The 13,882-nt window shown below is 32.5% G+C and overlaps 1 protein-coding gene across 2 annotated transcripts; it reads right to left on the reverse strand.

Moving 5' to 3' along the window:
• Nucleotides 1–332: 332 nt before the first annotated feature.
• On the reverse strand, nucleotides 333–13,398 carry LOC107361111 (uncharacterized). Of its 2 annotated transcripts, XM_015927858.3 has the most exons (7): nucleotides 12,812–13,374; nucleotides 11,483–11,535; nucleotides 10,206–10,415; nucleotides 2,363–4,895; nucleotides 2,121–2,269; nucleotides 1,011–1,140; nucleotides 333–903 (listed from the first exon to the last, which is right to left on the reverse strand). In XM_015927858.3, exons 1-7 carry the CDS (start codon nucleotides 13,231–13,233, stop codon nucleotides 855–857), a joined length of 3,546 nt encoding a protein of 1,181 aa, XP_015783344.2. In that variant the 5' UTR covers nucleotides 13,234–13,374; the 3' UTR covers nucleotides 333–854. The 2 variants fall into 2 exon arrangements, with proteins under 2 accessions (XP_015783344.2, XP_015783345.2); XM_015927859.3 differs by lacking the exon at nucleotides 10,206–10,415 and having other exon boundaries at nucleotides 12,812–13,398.
• Nucleotides 13,399–13,882: the final 484 nt, after the last annotated feature.

Genomic DNA, 13,882 nt, shown 5'->3' on the forward strand with positions numbered 1-13,882 from the left:
TCAATTAATTTGGTTAGTTTTTGGTTTTATGTTTACAAAAAAACAAAACAGGATGGGAAAGGGTTTGTTGATTTGCGAGTAAAACATATTTTGTGTGAGAAGCAAACAAGCTTGTGACAAGACAATTAATTTTGGTAAATTTTGATTTGATTAGATGAGTGTGTGTTTGTTAAACATCTTGTTTGGTTTGCTTTGGATATCATCATTATATCATATAAAGGACGACATTGGTAAATAGTTTGTAACAGCTTCCCTCAATTTCAATCTTGTTTGCTTCTTTACTTTGACCGAGACGGAAATAGATAACAATAGATAGATGGAAGATCAGAGAGTAAAGGTGTAAAGATAAAGGTTTTAACAGGTTGTACATGAGTTATTATTCAAACGAAAACATTCAAATAATAATAATAAAGCAAATCCACATTTTTGGCATTAAAACTCGACTTGAAGAGTTTTTGTTGTTCCATCATTCTGATAACATCAACAATTAATCACTTCTCGATTTGTGTATGACTAGATTTAACGTTAATTTGTTTTTTTTTAAAAATTCATAGATGCACGGTTTTCCCAAAGTCTTATGATTATCATAAAAAATGCCATCAACACCGTAGATGATAATGTTGATCATTGCCTTTACATTTTCTGCTTTATCTTTTTCTCCATCACCATCATTAAAATCAATGTTATAGCTTTATTCCTCTTAAATCACCAAATCACAAGTTCGAATGTCTTTTTGTCATCAAATCTTCCATTTTCTTGCTTCAATCCAAATTACTTAAAGTTCGAGATTTACAGACACTTTTCCTTTTGCTTTTGACTTTCTCTATCTTTCACTCTCCTTTTCAGTTTCAGTTTCATTTATCAATATCTTGGTCCATGGGTTCTTCATTTGAAGGTTGAGAACTGTTGAGAGAGAGAAAGAAAAATCAGATTAAATATCTTGTGAATCAATGTTTAGTTTATCATCATAATGATAGATGATAATCATCAGTTAATTTTTAATTACATACTTTAAATGCTTCATGGTTAGAGAGGGTAATGCTGAGGCTGCTCCAAACTCTTCATTATCTTTATCTTGAGCTTCCAAGTGAGAGCATTCAATAAGATGAGCGTAATGTTTAACCACAGGCCAATGAGCAGCTATTGTAATCACAATTAAAACGAATGAAACATGAAATAAAAGGTAAATAAAGAAACAATGTATCATTAATTGGAATGAATAGATAAATGAAAATGAAAAGTCATTTGGCTGTATCAATGAGTTATTACATGGTTAAATTTGATTGAAAACAAACAGATGAAAGGCTAACTCTAAAGCAAGGTTATGCAGGATCATCTTAGGAAACAAATTGGGTAAATTAAATTTTTTCAGGTAAACAACTAATCATGATAACCTTAAGGTTAAATTTTAAGGTTGCTAAGTAATACTTAATCAATAATAAAATGGCTATTTCACTGGAAAAGTGTAATTTTATTTCAAGTCACGATAGTTTCAAAATTTTGTCAAACCTAAAAGAAGAAGATACTAATATATTTGATGAAGTCTTTCCAGTATTACTAACTCAGAGGTAATCATCATGTAAATGATGTTTGATTAGCAAAACAAGAAGTTAACTGTTGAATATGTAATTTACCATTATCACAAAATTGTCATTACATAAACAGATTAATGGTACAACAAACATCATGTTATTACTATTATTGATGAATGAAAAAACAGGAAGGTTTCTTCGTTTTAATGCTAAACGGCTAAATAAAAGGTAAACGCGATTTGACAACTAACAACTTTACTGAATTGGATCATCCTTAAATCGATATAATTAAATCGTTGAAACATGAAACTTGATATTAACAATCTGGATTACCTTGCCATTGCCTTTAATCCTTAAAAATAAGCTATCATTATTGCTATATGTATAAACAATTTTTGAGAATATTTGCAATTATAAATAAAATTAACTTTTCAAATGAATTGAATTTTTGGTTAAATTTTCAATGTTTTCCTCATAAGTTTTTTTTATCATTACGTTTAAGTAAATATTTAACACATTGAACTCATGTTCAGAATAGAAGATAAATAGTGTAGATAAGTAAATGTTGAATATTCAAATATAAATTACCTTGAATGGAAATGACTTTTTTAAGTGTATAAATGGCCTGTTGTGATGGTTGCCTACTAAGCTCATGTTCACTAATAGGAGTTGTTTCGTCTCCTAACAAAGCCATTACGCATTCTTGGGCACAATCACATATCGAAGGTAAATCGTATCTAAAAAAAAGTAGATGAATACAAATAATATCAGTAAATTGAAATAAAGATCAAGAAGAACGGATTGTGATTATTCTAATGGTATTCACTCACCCTCCTTCCAATGACAAAACAAGCTTTCCGTTAGCTAATTTCATGAGTTGCTTTGTCATCCAGGCAAAACAGGCTGGTGATACTTGATAACCTCCTAATGGAGGAGGATGACCAGCAGCAGCATCAAAACCACAGGCAACCAAAACTATTTCCGGGTTAAAATTTTTAGCGATGGGCATCACAATTGAACGAAAAGCAGCCAAATATTCGGCATCACCTTTGGTTTCAGGAGAAATGCCTCCCGACCAAGCAATATTCACATTGTAACCAGTTCCATCTTCAACACCTACTTCGGTTGGATCTCCAGTTCCAGGAAAAAAGTTACCATCATCATGACGATGAAGCGAAATGTACAAAACGTGTGACGAATCAAAGAATATTTGCTGAATACCATTTCCATGGTGAACATCCCAATCGACAATTAAGATGGTCTCCATGTTGTGCTTTTTACGAATGGCTTGAGCAGCAATAGCCAAGGAATTAAAGAAACAAAACCCCATCGCTTGATTGACTTCAGCGTGATGACCTGGAGGTCTTACAATAGCAAAACCGTTTTTCAATTCACCTTGAGCAACTTTCAAGGCCAATTCAGAGACACATCCAACAGCCATAAGAGCTGCTGAAGGTGTATGTAACTGATTCCAAGTGGTATCAGAATCAACACCGATTCCACCGCAGGGTAACATAACAAAGGATTTGATGGGTAACTCATCCAACACGGTGGGATCAATTTTTGGTCGATTTGAAGGACTAGTAGCGAAAAGTAATGTATAAGCTTCTGAATGGCATGTTTGAACTTCTTCAAGAGTTGCTTTACGTGAGCGAATTTTTTCACATCTTGCTGCAAGGCCAGTTTCCTGGAGACGAGCCCAGATTGACTGTAATCGACCAGAGTGTTCAGGATGGCTTGAATTATCTCCACAATCACATTGGTGTTTGAGCATAAGATTATCATAGGCTAAACCTGTGGTCGATTTCCTAAAATTAATCGGAGGTGATAATGATGATGATTTTTCCAAGGAACCAGATGATTTAAGGGCTACAAATGGACTTGATGAGGCTCGGGATAGTGGACGAGTTGAATCATAATATGGATAACGGGAATGAGGAAGAATCTGTGGATATTGGTTTCCTTCTGGAAGTAATGATATTGTATAATGCGGAAAATGATGGTGATGAGAAGCAGTAGACGGAGGTGGAGGTGGAGGTGGATGAGAGTGGCCATGGGGATGGCGAGGATTTGTTGTTATAACAGATGAATTTGAATGATGAAGTGGATGTACAGAGGAAGGTGGAGAAGATTGATGATTTAGAGGTGAAGGTTGATGTTGTTGTTGTTGTTGTTGTTGTTGCTGCTGCTGCTGTTGCTGCTGTTGCTGCTGTTGCTGTTCAGTAATTAATCTAAGAGATTGTTGTACACTATAAATAAGTTGCTGAAATTCAGGATTCCGAAGATCATTCATAGCCATTAATTGAGGTGACATTAAATCCTTTTGGGCAAGGAATGGATCCCGATCACGGCTTAACTGCTGTTTCATCAAAATTGGCTCTCCACTTGAATTTTCACCTCGTCCACTTGTCACTCTTCCCCCTATTTCTGTGGGTGTCGCTTCCCTGGATTTACATCCACTCGATGCAGATCCAACAGAACCTGATCCACTTGCACTAGCTAAATAATCAATGGAATAACTTGACTCAATTCCACTGATGGAACATGAAGATGTTCCCTCTTCTGGTGTTGGTGGTGCTTCCTGAGAGTATTGACGTTTAATTCGTTCTTTTCGACTTGGAATGCCGCCCGGTAAGTTTGATACTGATCCTCCAAGTGGAGGTGTAGATGCTGCTGAGCTTATTGTTCCCAATCCACTAGTAACCGAAGATAATGCCATCGTTCCCGATGGTGAATCAACCATGTCATCTTGAGCAATGGCTGCTTCTGTTTCCTCTTCGAAACTTTGACTTTGAAGTTGCTGTTTACTTGAGGTTCGGGTTAATACCGTTTGCCTAATATGCTGTTTAACCTTGTTTCGCTGGTGCTGTGATAGGGGAGTTGAGGACTGTAGTTGGTCAGAGGCAGATGAAGATGAGGTACAGGTTGTCAGAGGAGAAACAGGCGATGAAGAAGATGAATGTAATTGAGGATGACCCAAAGGAAGCGGTGCCGAAAGAGCTCGTGCCAATGGGAGATGGTTTTTTCTGATAATTGCTGAATGTCCGATTGAACCATCAATTGAGGCTACATGATGAGTGGTGGCGGGATGTGGGTGAGGATGGACATGTGAATGGGATAAAATAGCTCCCTTAATGTGATGATGAGATAAAGAGTGCAATGGATGGTTTCCATTTCCACTGGCACCTCTGACACCACCTCCTCCACCCCCTCTATCAAGATGATTTCCTGAAGCAAAATTGGTTAAATGGCAATCATCTAGATGAGAAGAATGAGTGAGTAATTTCCCAGCATTATCTGGATCCAAAGGTTTTATAGATGAACTTCCATAAGGACTTGTTGGTGGACTGTTTTCTTGAATCACTGAGAAGATGCAAGAGAAATACAGAAAAAAAGACAGAGACAGAGAAAGAGAAAGAGACAATTAGAAAGAGCAAGTTTGTTTTGAAGGCAAAAAGAAAGGGAGATCTATAAATAGCTAAGGCCAAATATAAAAATAGACATGAGAAAAAGAGAGATGAAATTGGAGAGAAAAGGTTCAGGGAAAACAGTTCTTTTCTTCTTCTTTTTTTTGTCTTCTCTGTTCTATGTAAAGAAAGAGTAAAATAGACAGAAGGAAAAAGAGTAAAGTAAAGAGAGAGAGGAAGAAAAAAAATTCTGGTTCAACAAGGAAATAAAAGAACCAAGAAACCTAGAAAAACAAAAACATGAATATAAAGGCCAACAGATGAAAAGGTTCATCCTAACCAGCTAAATATCACACTATCTCTTGGAGACATTATTTTATTATTTTCATAATCATTTCAAATAATGTAATCTACAAACTGACGAAGACACCTTTTTCCCTGAGTTCATCAGAGACGTAAAAAATCATGATAAATAACATGAATAATCAGTTGATTACTCAATATTTCAATGTTGAAACAAGTAAAAAATTATAAGTACAATGTAAAGATTAGATAATTTCAAGTGAAAATAGTGAGAATGTAATTTCATATCGATGTTCAAGTGATAATAAAATATTCCCAAAAAATAATAATTAAGCAAAAATAAAAGCAATCCATTAATAATGATTAAAAAGTATCCGGTTGTTGCTTAATCGTCAGCACAAATTAAGCAAATTAATGATGAAATAATTGACTATCAAGAATCAAAAAATGATAGATATTCCTGAAAGGATGAAACAAAACAAAAATCAATGTTTACACTCCTATTAAGGATGAACCTATGAAATGAACCAAACAATACTGGTTAATGTATAAATCATCATCAACATCGTGCAATTAGCCAATTATTTGTCTTAATATCAAATTGTTGATCATTACAATCAGACATTTTAATTATTTAGCCATTTGAAGACACAACAGCAAAATTAATAATAATAATAAACATAATAAAATTAAACAATATATCAATCCTTTCAATGTTTTTGTTTTCATGTTTTGCACCAACTCTGTGTGATTGTTACTTTCAATGAATTTTCCAGTCAACTTTCATCATTTTCATCATTCTCTTCATCTCTCTCTGTCTTCCCTGTCTTACTCTACATTCATCTGTTATATAGTAATTTCATGTATATGTTTATATGTGTGTCTGTGTGTAAACCTGAAAGTTATAAATAGCAACTAAATTACCAATGTCTGATGTTGAAAAGGAGAGAGAGAAAGAGATGAGGAAACCTTACTTTACCTACCTTTTTTACCAGTAAAAATCCTGGTTTTTATAGAGTTTATTATAACAACTTACCTAACCTGACCTACTTTTGAAAGGCAGGGAGAGATAGGAAGAGCCTGAGAAACCGATGGGATTAATGAAGCTTTCAATTTGAAATATACATAGTAACAAAGGTTGAAGGTAAAAAGGGAACAAAAATTTTCACCATTTTCTTTCACCAGAATCTGGACTGAAAAACATGGAAAAATTGACTATTTTGTAAACAATGATCAACATCGACAAGGTACTAATCAAGCTAACGGTGCTACAGGTATTGGGTTAAACAAGAGTCAAAATGATTGAAATTTCACTGAAAATGCAAAATAAATACAAACAAATTGAAAAATGTTATTAAAATAACATGGGAAAGCAACTTGGTAACAGCAACGTCAATGTCAAATGTATTTTTAGCAATAATAATAAACCATTCTGTATATTATTACAGTTATTATTATTTACATTCATTCATTTTTTTTTCATCATTCTGATATAAGAAACAATAATGATAATAATGATAATAATACGATTGAGATGATAAATGATTATAAAATGGAAAAGTCAATAATCAAGGAAAAGACTTAAAAAGCATGTCAACAATCATGAAAGTTTAATCAAATCTAATCAAGGTAAGGTTATTGGAGAAGGTAAATCAGCGTAACATGTTTCGCTCAATAAAAAGGTAAACAAATTATCAAATTATCAAATTTTATCAATTTATATTTTCCAATGAAACCTGGATCATCATTGGGATAATAAAGGTTGATAGCTAAATATAAATTGAATACTTGATAGTTAAATTGTTGCAATTGACAAAAAACCCATTTTTTGTTGTATCCAAATAATGTTAATAGTTATACAAAAGCAATTTGACAAAAAGCTTGTAATGATATTAAAAGCATTAGTTTTGAGTTTTTCACAGTTGAATCCATTGAAGCCTCAATATATTGTTGGATTGCAGGTAAATGGTGAAAACAATCAAGTTACAGTTTTTTTTAAACAATTGAGGTTTATCAATGGTTTAAAAGTGCATCTTGTAGGACTTGAAATATGTTCAACATTATACAACAATCAACTAATTATCGTAAAATGGTTGTCACTAGAATCAGTTGATCAATTTCATCAACAAGAAACAAAAATACAAGGTAAAGGTAAATAAAGAAAAAAGTTGTTGTTCAAAAATTAAAAATAATTCAACAATTCAAGTTAATCTTTTTTTTCTTGCACATTCAAGGTTACAATTAACTTTAAACATTAAATCAGTTAACATGAGAAGCTGTGATTGAAACATTCAACAATTGTAACAGTTATGCAATGGTCATGTCAATGTCAATGGTCAGTGCCAATGAATTGTGAAAAATTGTACCAAAATTCAATTTTGATCATTTCATTATTTCCTATCAAATTGTTACCATTGATTAGCATTTAATGTCAATTTAGAGACCTGAAATGTCCTTAACTGTGATTATGTTTAATGTTTTTCATTTGAGTCCAAGTTTAAATAACTTGAATAAGCTGCAAATTGGCAATTAAGGAAGACACACGAACAACATACAAATTGTTTAACAACTAAATCAAGGTAAACAACTTGTTGTCTTCAAAGTCTCACAATTTTGACAACAATTTAGAGTTAATCAATTAATGATATTTACAATTTAATATCACATTTTTCAAAGGCAAATCAGATCATTGACATTACATCAATCTGGTTAACTTTAAATGTAACCTAATAAGTCAAATTAGATTTCATTTTTTTGCTGACTCGGTCAGTAAACTGTTTATTCACTGTAATCAATAGTAATCAAGTGATTGAGTGATTATTGAAACTATTGCGAACATGATATTCTGTGTTAATTGTTGAATTGTTGTTGTTTTGTTGATTCAATTTTTTCATCATTTTCTGTCTCTGTTTGAAAATTGAATTTCAAGATTTACTCAGCTCTGCTTTTAGTTGTGATTATGCTTGAGGCGATTAGGAATCGGTGAGGAAAATAAAAAATGAAATTCAATGTCGTTCAATGAGAATAAGCATGATGATGATGATGATCATGTTTATCCCATTTTTGCAACAATTTATGGATAAACAGAGTAATTGTTCAAGGATTTCAGGTTAATATGATATAAAAATAGAGGCAAAAGGAAGGCGAAGGAAATAAAAGTGCAAAAAATTAAAGACAAAAGCTGATCATTAAAAGTGGAAAAATTAATTATTGCAAATTGAAACAAAAATCAACTGATTAACCGGCAATTTTAAACTGGCCATTGAATAAATTGTTTGTGGACTGTTGATATTCAATTGAAGCAAATGCTAAATGTTTCAATTTCAACCAATTGTTGACTAAAGTGATTTGTTTTCAATGTTTATTGCTGAGAAGCCATTGAACATTGATTCTAATGGCAATTTAATGAACAGTTATGCCTTTAAAGGTAAAATGGTAAACACTGTTAGAGGTTAAACCAATGGAAGAGTTGAAATAACCATTTTAGGAATCATTTTGGGTTAAGGAAAATTTGAAACAATCATTTGGATATCAAATGTCAGCAATTGATTATGATTAAACTGTCTTCATGGTGGAAGAGGAAACATTAAGATGGTTTGATGAAAATAATGAAGGTATTCATTAATTGATTTGCAATTATAAATAATAATTGATTGTTTCAATGTAAATAAAACAATTGGATAAAAAATTTTGGTCAAAATAAAAGGTAAAGTGGCGAGTTGGATATTGGGAAAAAATATTTGGAAATGAAATTTTGTTTGATAACCTTTTTGCTTCTCCATGTTATCATGAATATTAACATGCAAAAGTTATCAACTAACTGTAAATGTGTGTATATAATAATAATCATGGTGATGGCCTTGATGAATGTTGCTTTAAAAATGCCAGAAATAGTCCAACTTTGTTCACCTTCTGGTTGCATTAGCATTAGTTGGATATACAGTGAAAAGGCTGATGAAACTGACACAGCTGAAGAGGATAACCCAAAATAGCAGTCAAGATTAACATTATGAGATGAATGTATATTAACACTGATGATGATTATAATAGTTAATAAGAGGAGAGATATAAATACATAGATAAATATAAATACACTCAAGATTTGTGTTGTTGTAATCAAGGCCTCATTTCAAAGTTGAAAACAAAAAGACACTCTAATGGTTGCAGCTAATTTTTTGAGCGTTTTTTCCCCAAAAAATAAATGAACGCACATTCAGACAAATTGAGACATTTACAGTTTCATGAAAATTGAAAGCTGTCAATGACTTTTGACAATGAATGAAAAAATAATGAAATAAATGTCTTTAGTAAACATTGAATTGTAAATAGACAAGTGTTTGAATGGTTGGAATCAACTGTTTTTTTGTTGTGTCCTCATGATTAATTAGCTGATGAGCTGAGTTTCAATTTGTGGACAAAAGGTTGTAAAGGTAAGTGCAACAATAAGATGATAATGATGATTGGGATCATGATGATGATTGACTGAACTACAATTTGTTTTGCCTCTTACTCAAGATTACTGAGGAATCATATGATTTTGTTGAATGTGTGACGATGAAAATATGATAGGAAGTCAGTGAATAACTGAACAAATGACTCTCCGTAAGCTGAACAACCTTGAGAGGAATGCAGATAATAGAAAGAGAAGATGAAAAAAGACAGACAGAGAAGAAACATGTTGAAACATGATTTTTGTAAACGTTATCATTGGCGAGTTTGGGTAAGATATGGAAAGAAAGCCTCAGAAATTATCAGGATAATCCTCATAATAATAATAATAGCAATAATGATCAACATTGTGACTAAATGATTGGTAATCAAGAAAAGTGATAATTGATTGGAAAATTGATTGCAACAATTTTTGATTGTGAGAGAAAAAGGTTTTCGTTTTTTCTTTCTCAAAGGAAAAGTGTGTTCGATTTTTCTCAGTGTTTTGATGTTAGTAATGTGATAACATGCATACTTGATGATGATGCGGAAACAGGAGCCGAAGCTGAACCTTCGGTGATAGATCCATATAAGGAATGTTGATGAGCAAGGGATGCTGATCCAATGGATGAAGGACCATTTCGCCCTCGAATTTTGGGTAATTTTCGCTTAAGAAGAGGTGAACTTCTGTTTGCAATCGTTTTTTTCTTTAAAGATGATCGCACTTTTAAATTAGGTTCGGAAGCTGTGGGTGGTTTGATGATCAGAGAAGAGAGAGAGAAGAAGAAGAGGAATCAGAAACAAAGTTATTTAGTTAATTGTGTGTTTGTGCAACAATGAAGGAATAACAAGGAAAGGTAAAACAATTAGTAAATGATGGATAAACATTGGACTAGACATTGAACTAAACATTCAACTAAACATTGGGCTAATCAAAGGAATCAAGCATTTGGATATTTGAAGATCAGGCAATTTTAGATGTTTGTTGTTGTCTCTCTCATTGTAATCATTATTATTATTGCAATTATTGTTATGATCATTGGTACGATTAGGGTTATCGTTGGTATCTTTAATAAGCATTATGTGAATACAAAATGGTGCTTTTAAAATGCAATTGAGAGTATTTGATAAACTTGCAAACATAATACAGTTAAAGACCTTGACAGGCAATGACGTTTACAGACTCTTACTTTCTCTTTCCTCTCATCATCATCATCATCATCAGTATCATCATCAACATCATCATCATCATCTTGAAAAAGTTGTCGTTGTTAGCATTTTCACTCGCTCTTTCTTATTTTTCTGTTCAGCTGCCAATTATAACTGAAACTCATTTATATTTGAGCAAGGCAAGAAATCGATTAAAGCTAAGAATTAATCGTTTCTATTTTGTTACAATAAAAACTTGCATTTGATTAATAATCTAAATAAATTGCATTCTAGCAATCAAAATTACTCCCAATTTTTTGCCTAATTTGTTGTGAAACAATATCACTATTTATCAACAGTAAAAACCTATGAATATGAATGGGAAAACGGATGATGATGGAGAAGAAAATGGCAGAAGATGAAACAAGATGAAAATGAATGAAAGTCAATGAAAAAATGAGCAGTTGAATGAATGATTGAGAGTAAAAAATTTAAAGGTAAAAAGTCACTGAAAAGTGGACAACAGGAAAAAAATAAAAGGTAACCTTACAAGAGGAAGTAATGCAGAATCTTTTTTTACGATCATTACTAAACCAAATGATAATTCAAATTATTTCATCTTCTTCGTTTTTTCTTCCAGTAAAGGGTTGAACAAAAAGTTACCTGTTTTCCTTAAGGTGCTTAAATTGTCTTCATATTTTCCTGACATTGGATTCCTGAGAGAAGGAGATAAAAATGTTTACAAAAAAACAAACAATTAGTAAATTCGTACAGCAGCATTTGTTTCAATTTTCATTGTTAACGATATTATCATCATCATTAGCTTTATAATCAACTTTATCATTATGTTTATTTTTAAACTCAATTGACCAGAATCAAGTTGATTGTGTTTATCGTATGAAACATATTGTTCAATAGTTGAAATGATTATTGAATGAATGGTAAATTAAGGATTAAATTACTTTCAATTTCAACGTTTTTAGTGACAATGTTTAAGACAAACGTTAATTGATTGACAATTTAGATTTAATTTAATGGTCGACATCTATTTTCAATGGCAACATCAATAGGTCTTTAGGTCAAATAGCTGAGTTTAGTGGACATTTGGAAACGTTAAAACAATCTTGTGTTCAGTAAATGTTTTCAATTTACATTCATGTTGATGTTGTTCACTTTCCCGGTCAAATTTTGATTTATGCATTGAATTATTATCGCACTGACCAATGAAGCCACCATTGAATCACAACAATCAATGGTTGCCATAGTGGTAACAACTCAAGATATCAAGATAATCTGATGAGTAAATTTCGAGTTTCTAAGAAAACGAAAAATGAATTTTCAGCTGATGCTTTCAGTTGGAAAATTTATTTTCTTTTGACACACAGCCACCAGAACTTAGACTAAATTCAACTACAAATCTTGTCCACCAAACAATCTACTCATGGAATTACCATGTACCCTGACATTTTAGCTCAACACTTGTAAGTAAATAGTATTCACTCAAATGTCAGTTGTGAGCTAAAATGTCAGGGAACATGGTATTTTCACTAGCCTTTATCATGACTTTTTCAACCATAAAAAAAGTCAACAATAAACAAAAATTGATTTACAATCAAACTCAAGTTGTTGAGCTTCGTCGATCTCGACTATTACAATTTCATGATCGACTTTTACTTATTTCCGTACTTGCTGCCTTGAAAATTTAGTAACTTGAGTGCCTCTATGGTCATTGACTGTCAAACTAGACAAATATTTTTTTGAGCACCAAATCTGTCTTATTAACTAAATTGTAACTGCTCGGATTACCTTGGCTTCATCTATTGGTGCAAGAAGGATAAACTTTTATCTGTTTAGCATATTTATCTAGTTTTATCTATTTAAATACGACAACTGAAGCAATCACTAATGGTTTGTCACTTTTGTTTCTCACATATAAAAAAACTAGAAGAAACACCTCATCTGTTAACTCTGTTGTCAAATCTGGTAACTCACCAAGCAAGGTTCACAAATTGATTGTTGTTGGTTTTACAGCTACCCGGTGGCTGTCCATTGTTGATTGTTCCCGTAATAGAGTTACACATAGATCCGGTAGCGTTGCTAATAAGACGTGAAACATTTTGAGGTTGTTGCTGTTGTTGGTGATGGTGGTGTTGTTGATGTTGTGTTATCGATGAAGGTGATTGTTGCTGTGGTTGTTGTTGTTGGATTGTTGATTGTGATTTCTGTTGATTAGCCTCTCGTTGTTTCTTATTGAGAACAAATTCTGCCAGGCGTTGTTTTACCTCCGGAGAGGCACTGTGTTTCATATTGACTTGACAGACACCAAAGAAAGAAACATAGACACAGAGAGTTGAACGAGAAATGAAGATAGAAAGTGAGAGTTGCACGGAAGATACGAATACAAATGTATACATTAACAACAAAACAACAACCAATAAAATAAAAATACAGAAAAAAAACACTTCTCCTTTCTACCTCTGTATTTTTAATGTTTAAGAAAACGGAGAGAAATAAAAATTAGCCTTTAGTCATATCATGGATTTTTGTATTTCAATTGATGTTCAGAGAATGGGAAGTGATTCTTAACTATTTATATACAGGGTGAACAGAAAGTTCGTGTAAGGGGAAAAAATCACTCCCCTTGCGCACTAAATTCATTCAAGGCATTTAAGGACAGTTATTAGTGAAGTCTTTTGCACAAATACAAAGTCAAACAACATGAGAATAGAGTTTGAAAAAACCGCTATTTCTTAACGCATTTTGATTCTCCGCCCCAACACGAACTTTCTGTACACCCGGTATTAAAGCTGAGATGGTTAGAATGGTTGTTATAACCAGTAACCATCACATTTCACCCCCATAGTTATACTAACCCAGTTATCGACGGTTACTGAAGCAGCTCAGCTCCATCTAATGATATTTAGGATAAATTGAAAGCAGAACGAGCGCAATTTTTGAATGATGAGTGCCTCTAGTGATGCAACAACTTTCAACATAAACAAACTAATGCGAATTTAATGTTTTAACGCACAACAAAGAAGAAACAGCTCAACTTTTGATTCA

The sequence above is a fragment of the Tetranychus urticae genome, chromosome 1 (genome assembly GCF_039701765.1).
Source record: "Tetranychus urticae isolate SD_2017Ah chromosome 1, NJAU_TeUrti_SD_1.0, whole genome shotgun sequence".
Classification (NCBI taxonomy): domain Eukaryota; kingdom Metazoa; phylum Arthropoda; class Arachnida; order Trombidiformes; family Tetranychidae; genus Tetranychus; species Tetranychus urticae.

Bases quoted from the DNA above. Each gene is read 5' to 3' on its own strand.
- LOC107361111 (XM_015927858.3), bottom strand. From the start codon at position 13,233: ATGTATACATTTGTATTCGTATCTTCCGTGCAACTCTCACTTTCTATC. The intron at 11,536-12,811 runs GTGAGTTACCAG...TCCTTCTCTCAG, and splicing joins CAATTTGTGAACCTTGCTTG to GAATCCAATGTCAGGAAAAT. The intron at 1,141-2,120 runs GTAATTTATATT...TGATTACAATAG, and splicing joins AAAAGTCATTTCCATTCAAG to CTGCTCATTGGCCTGTGGTT.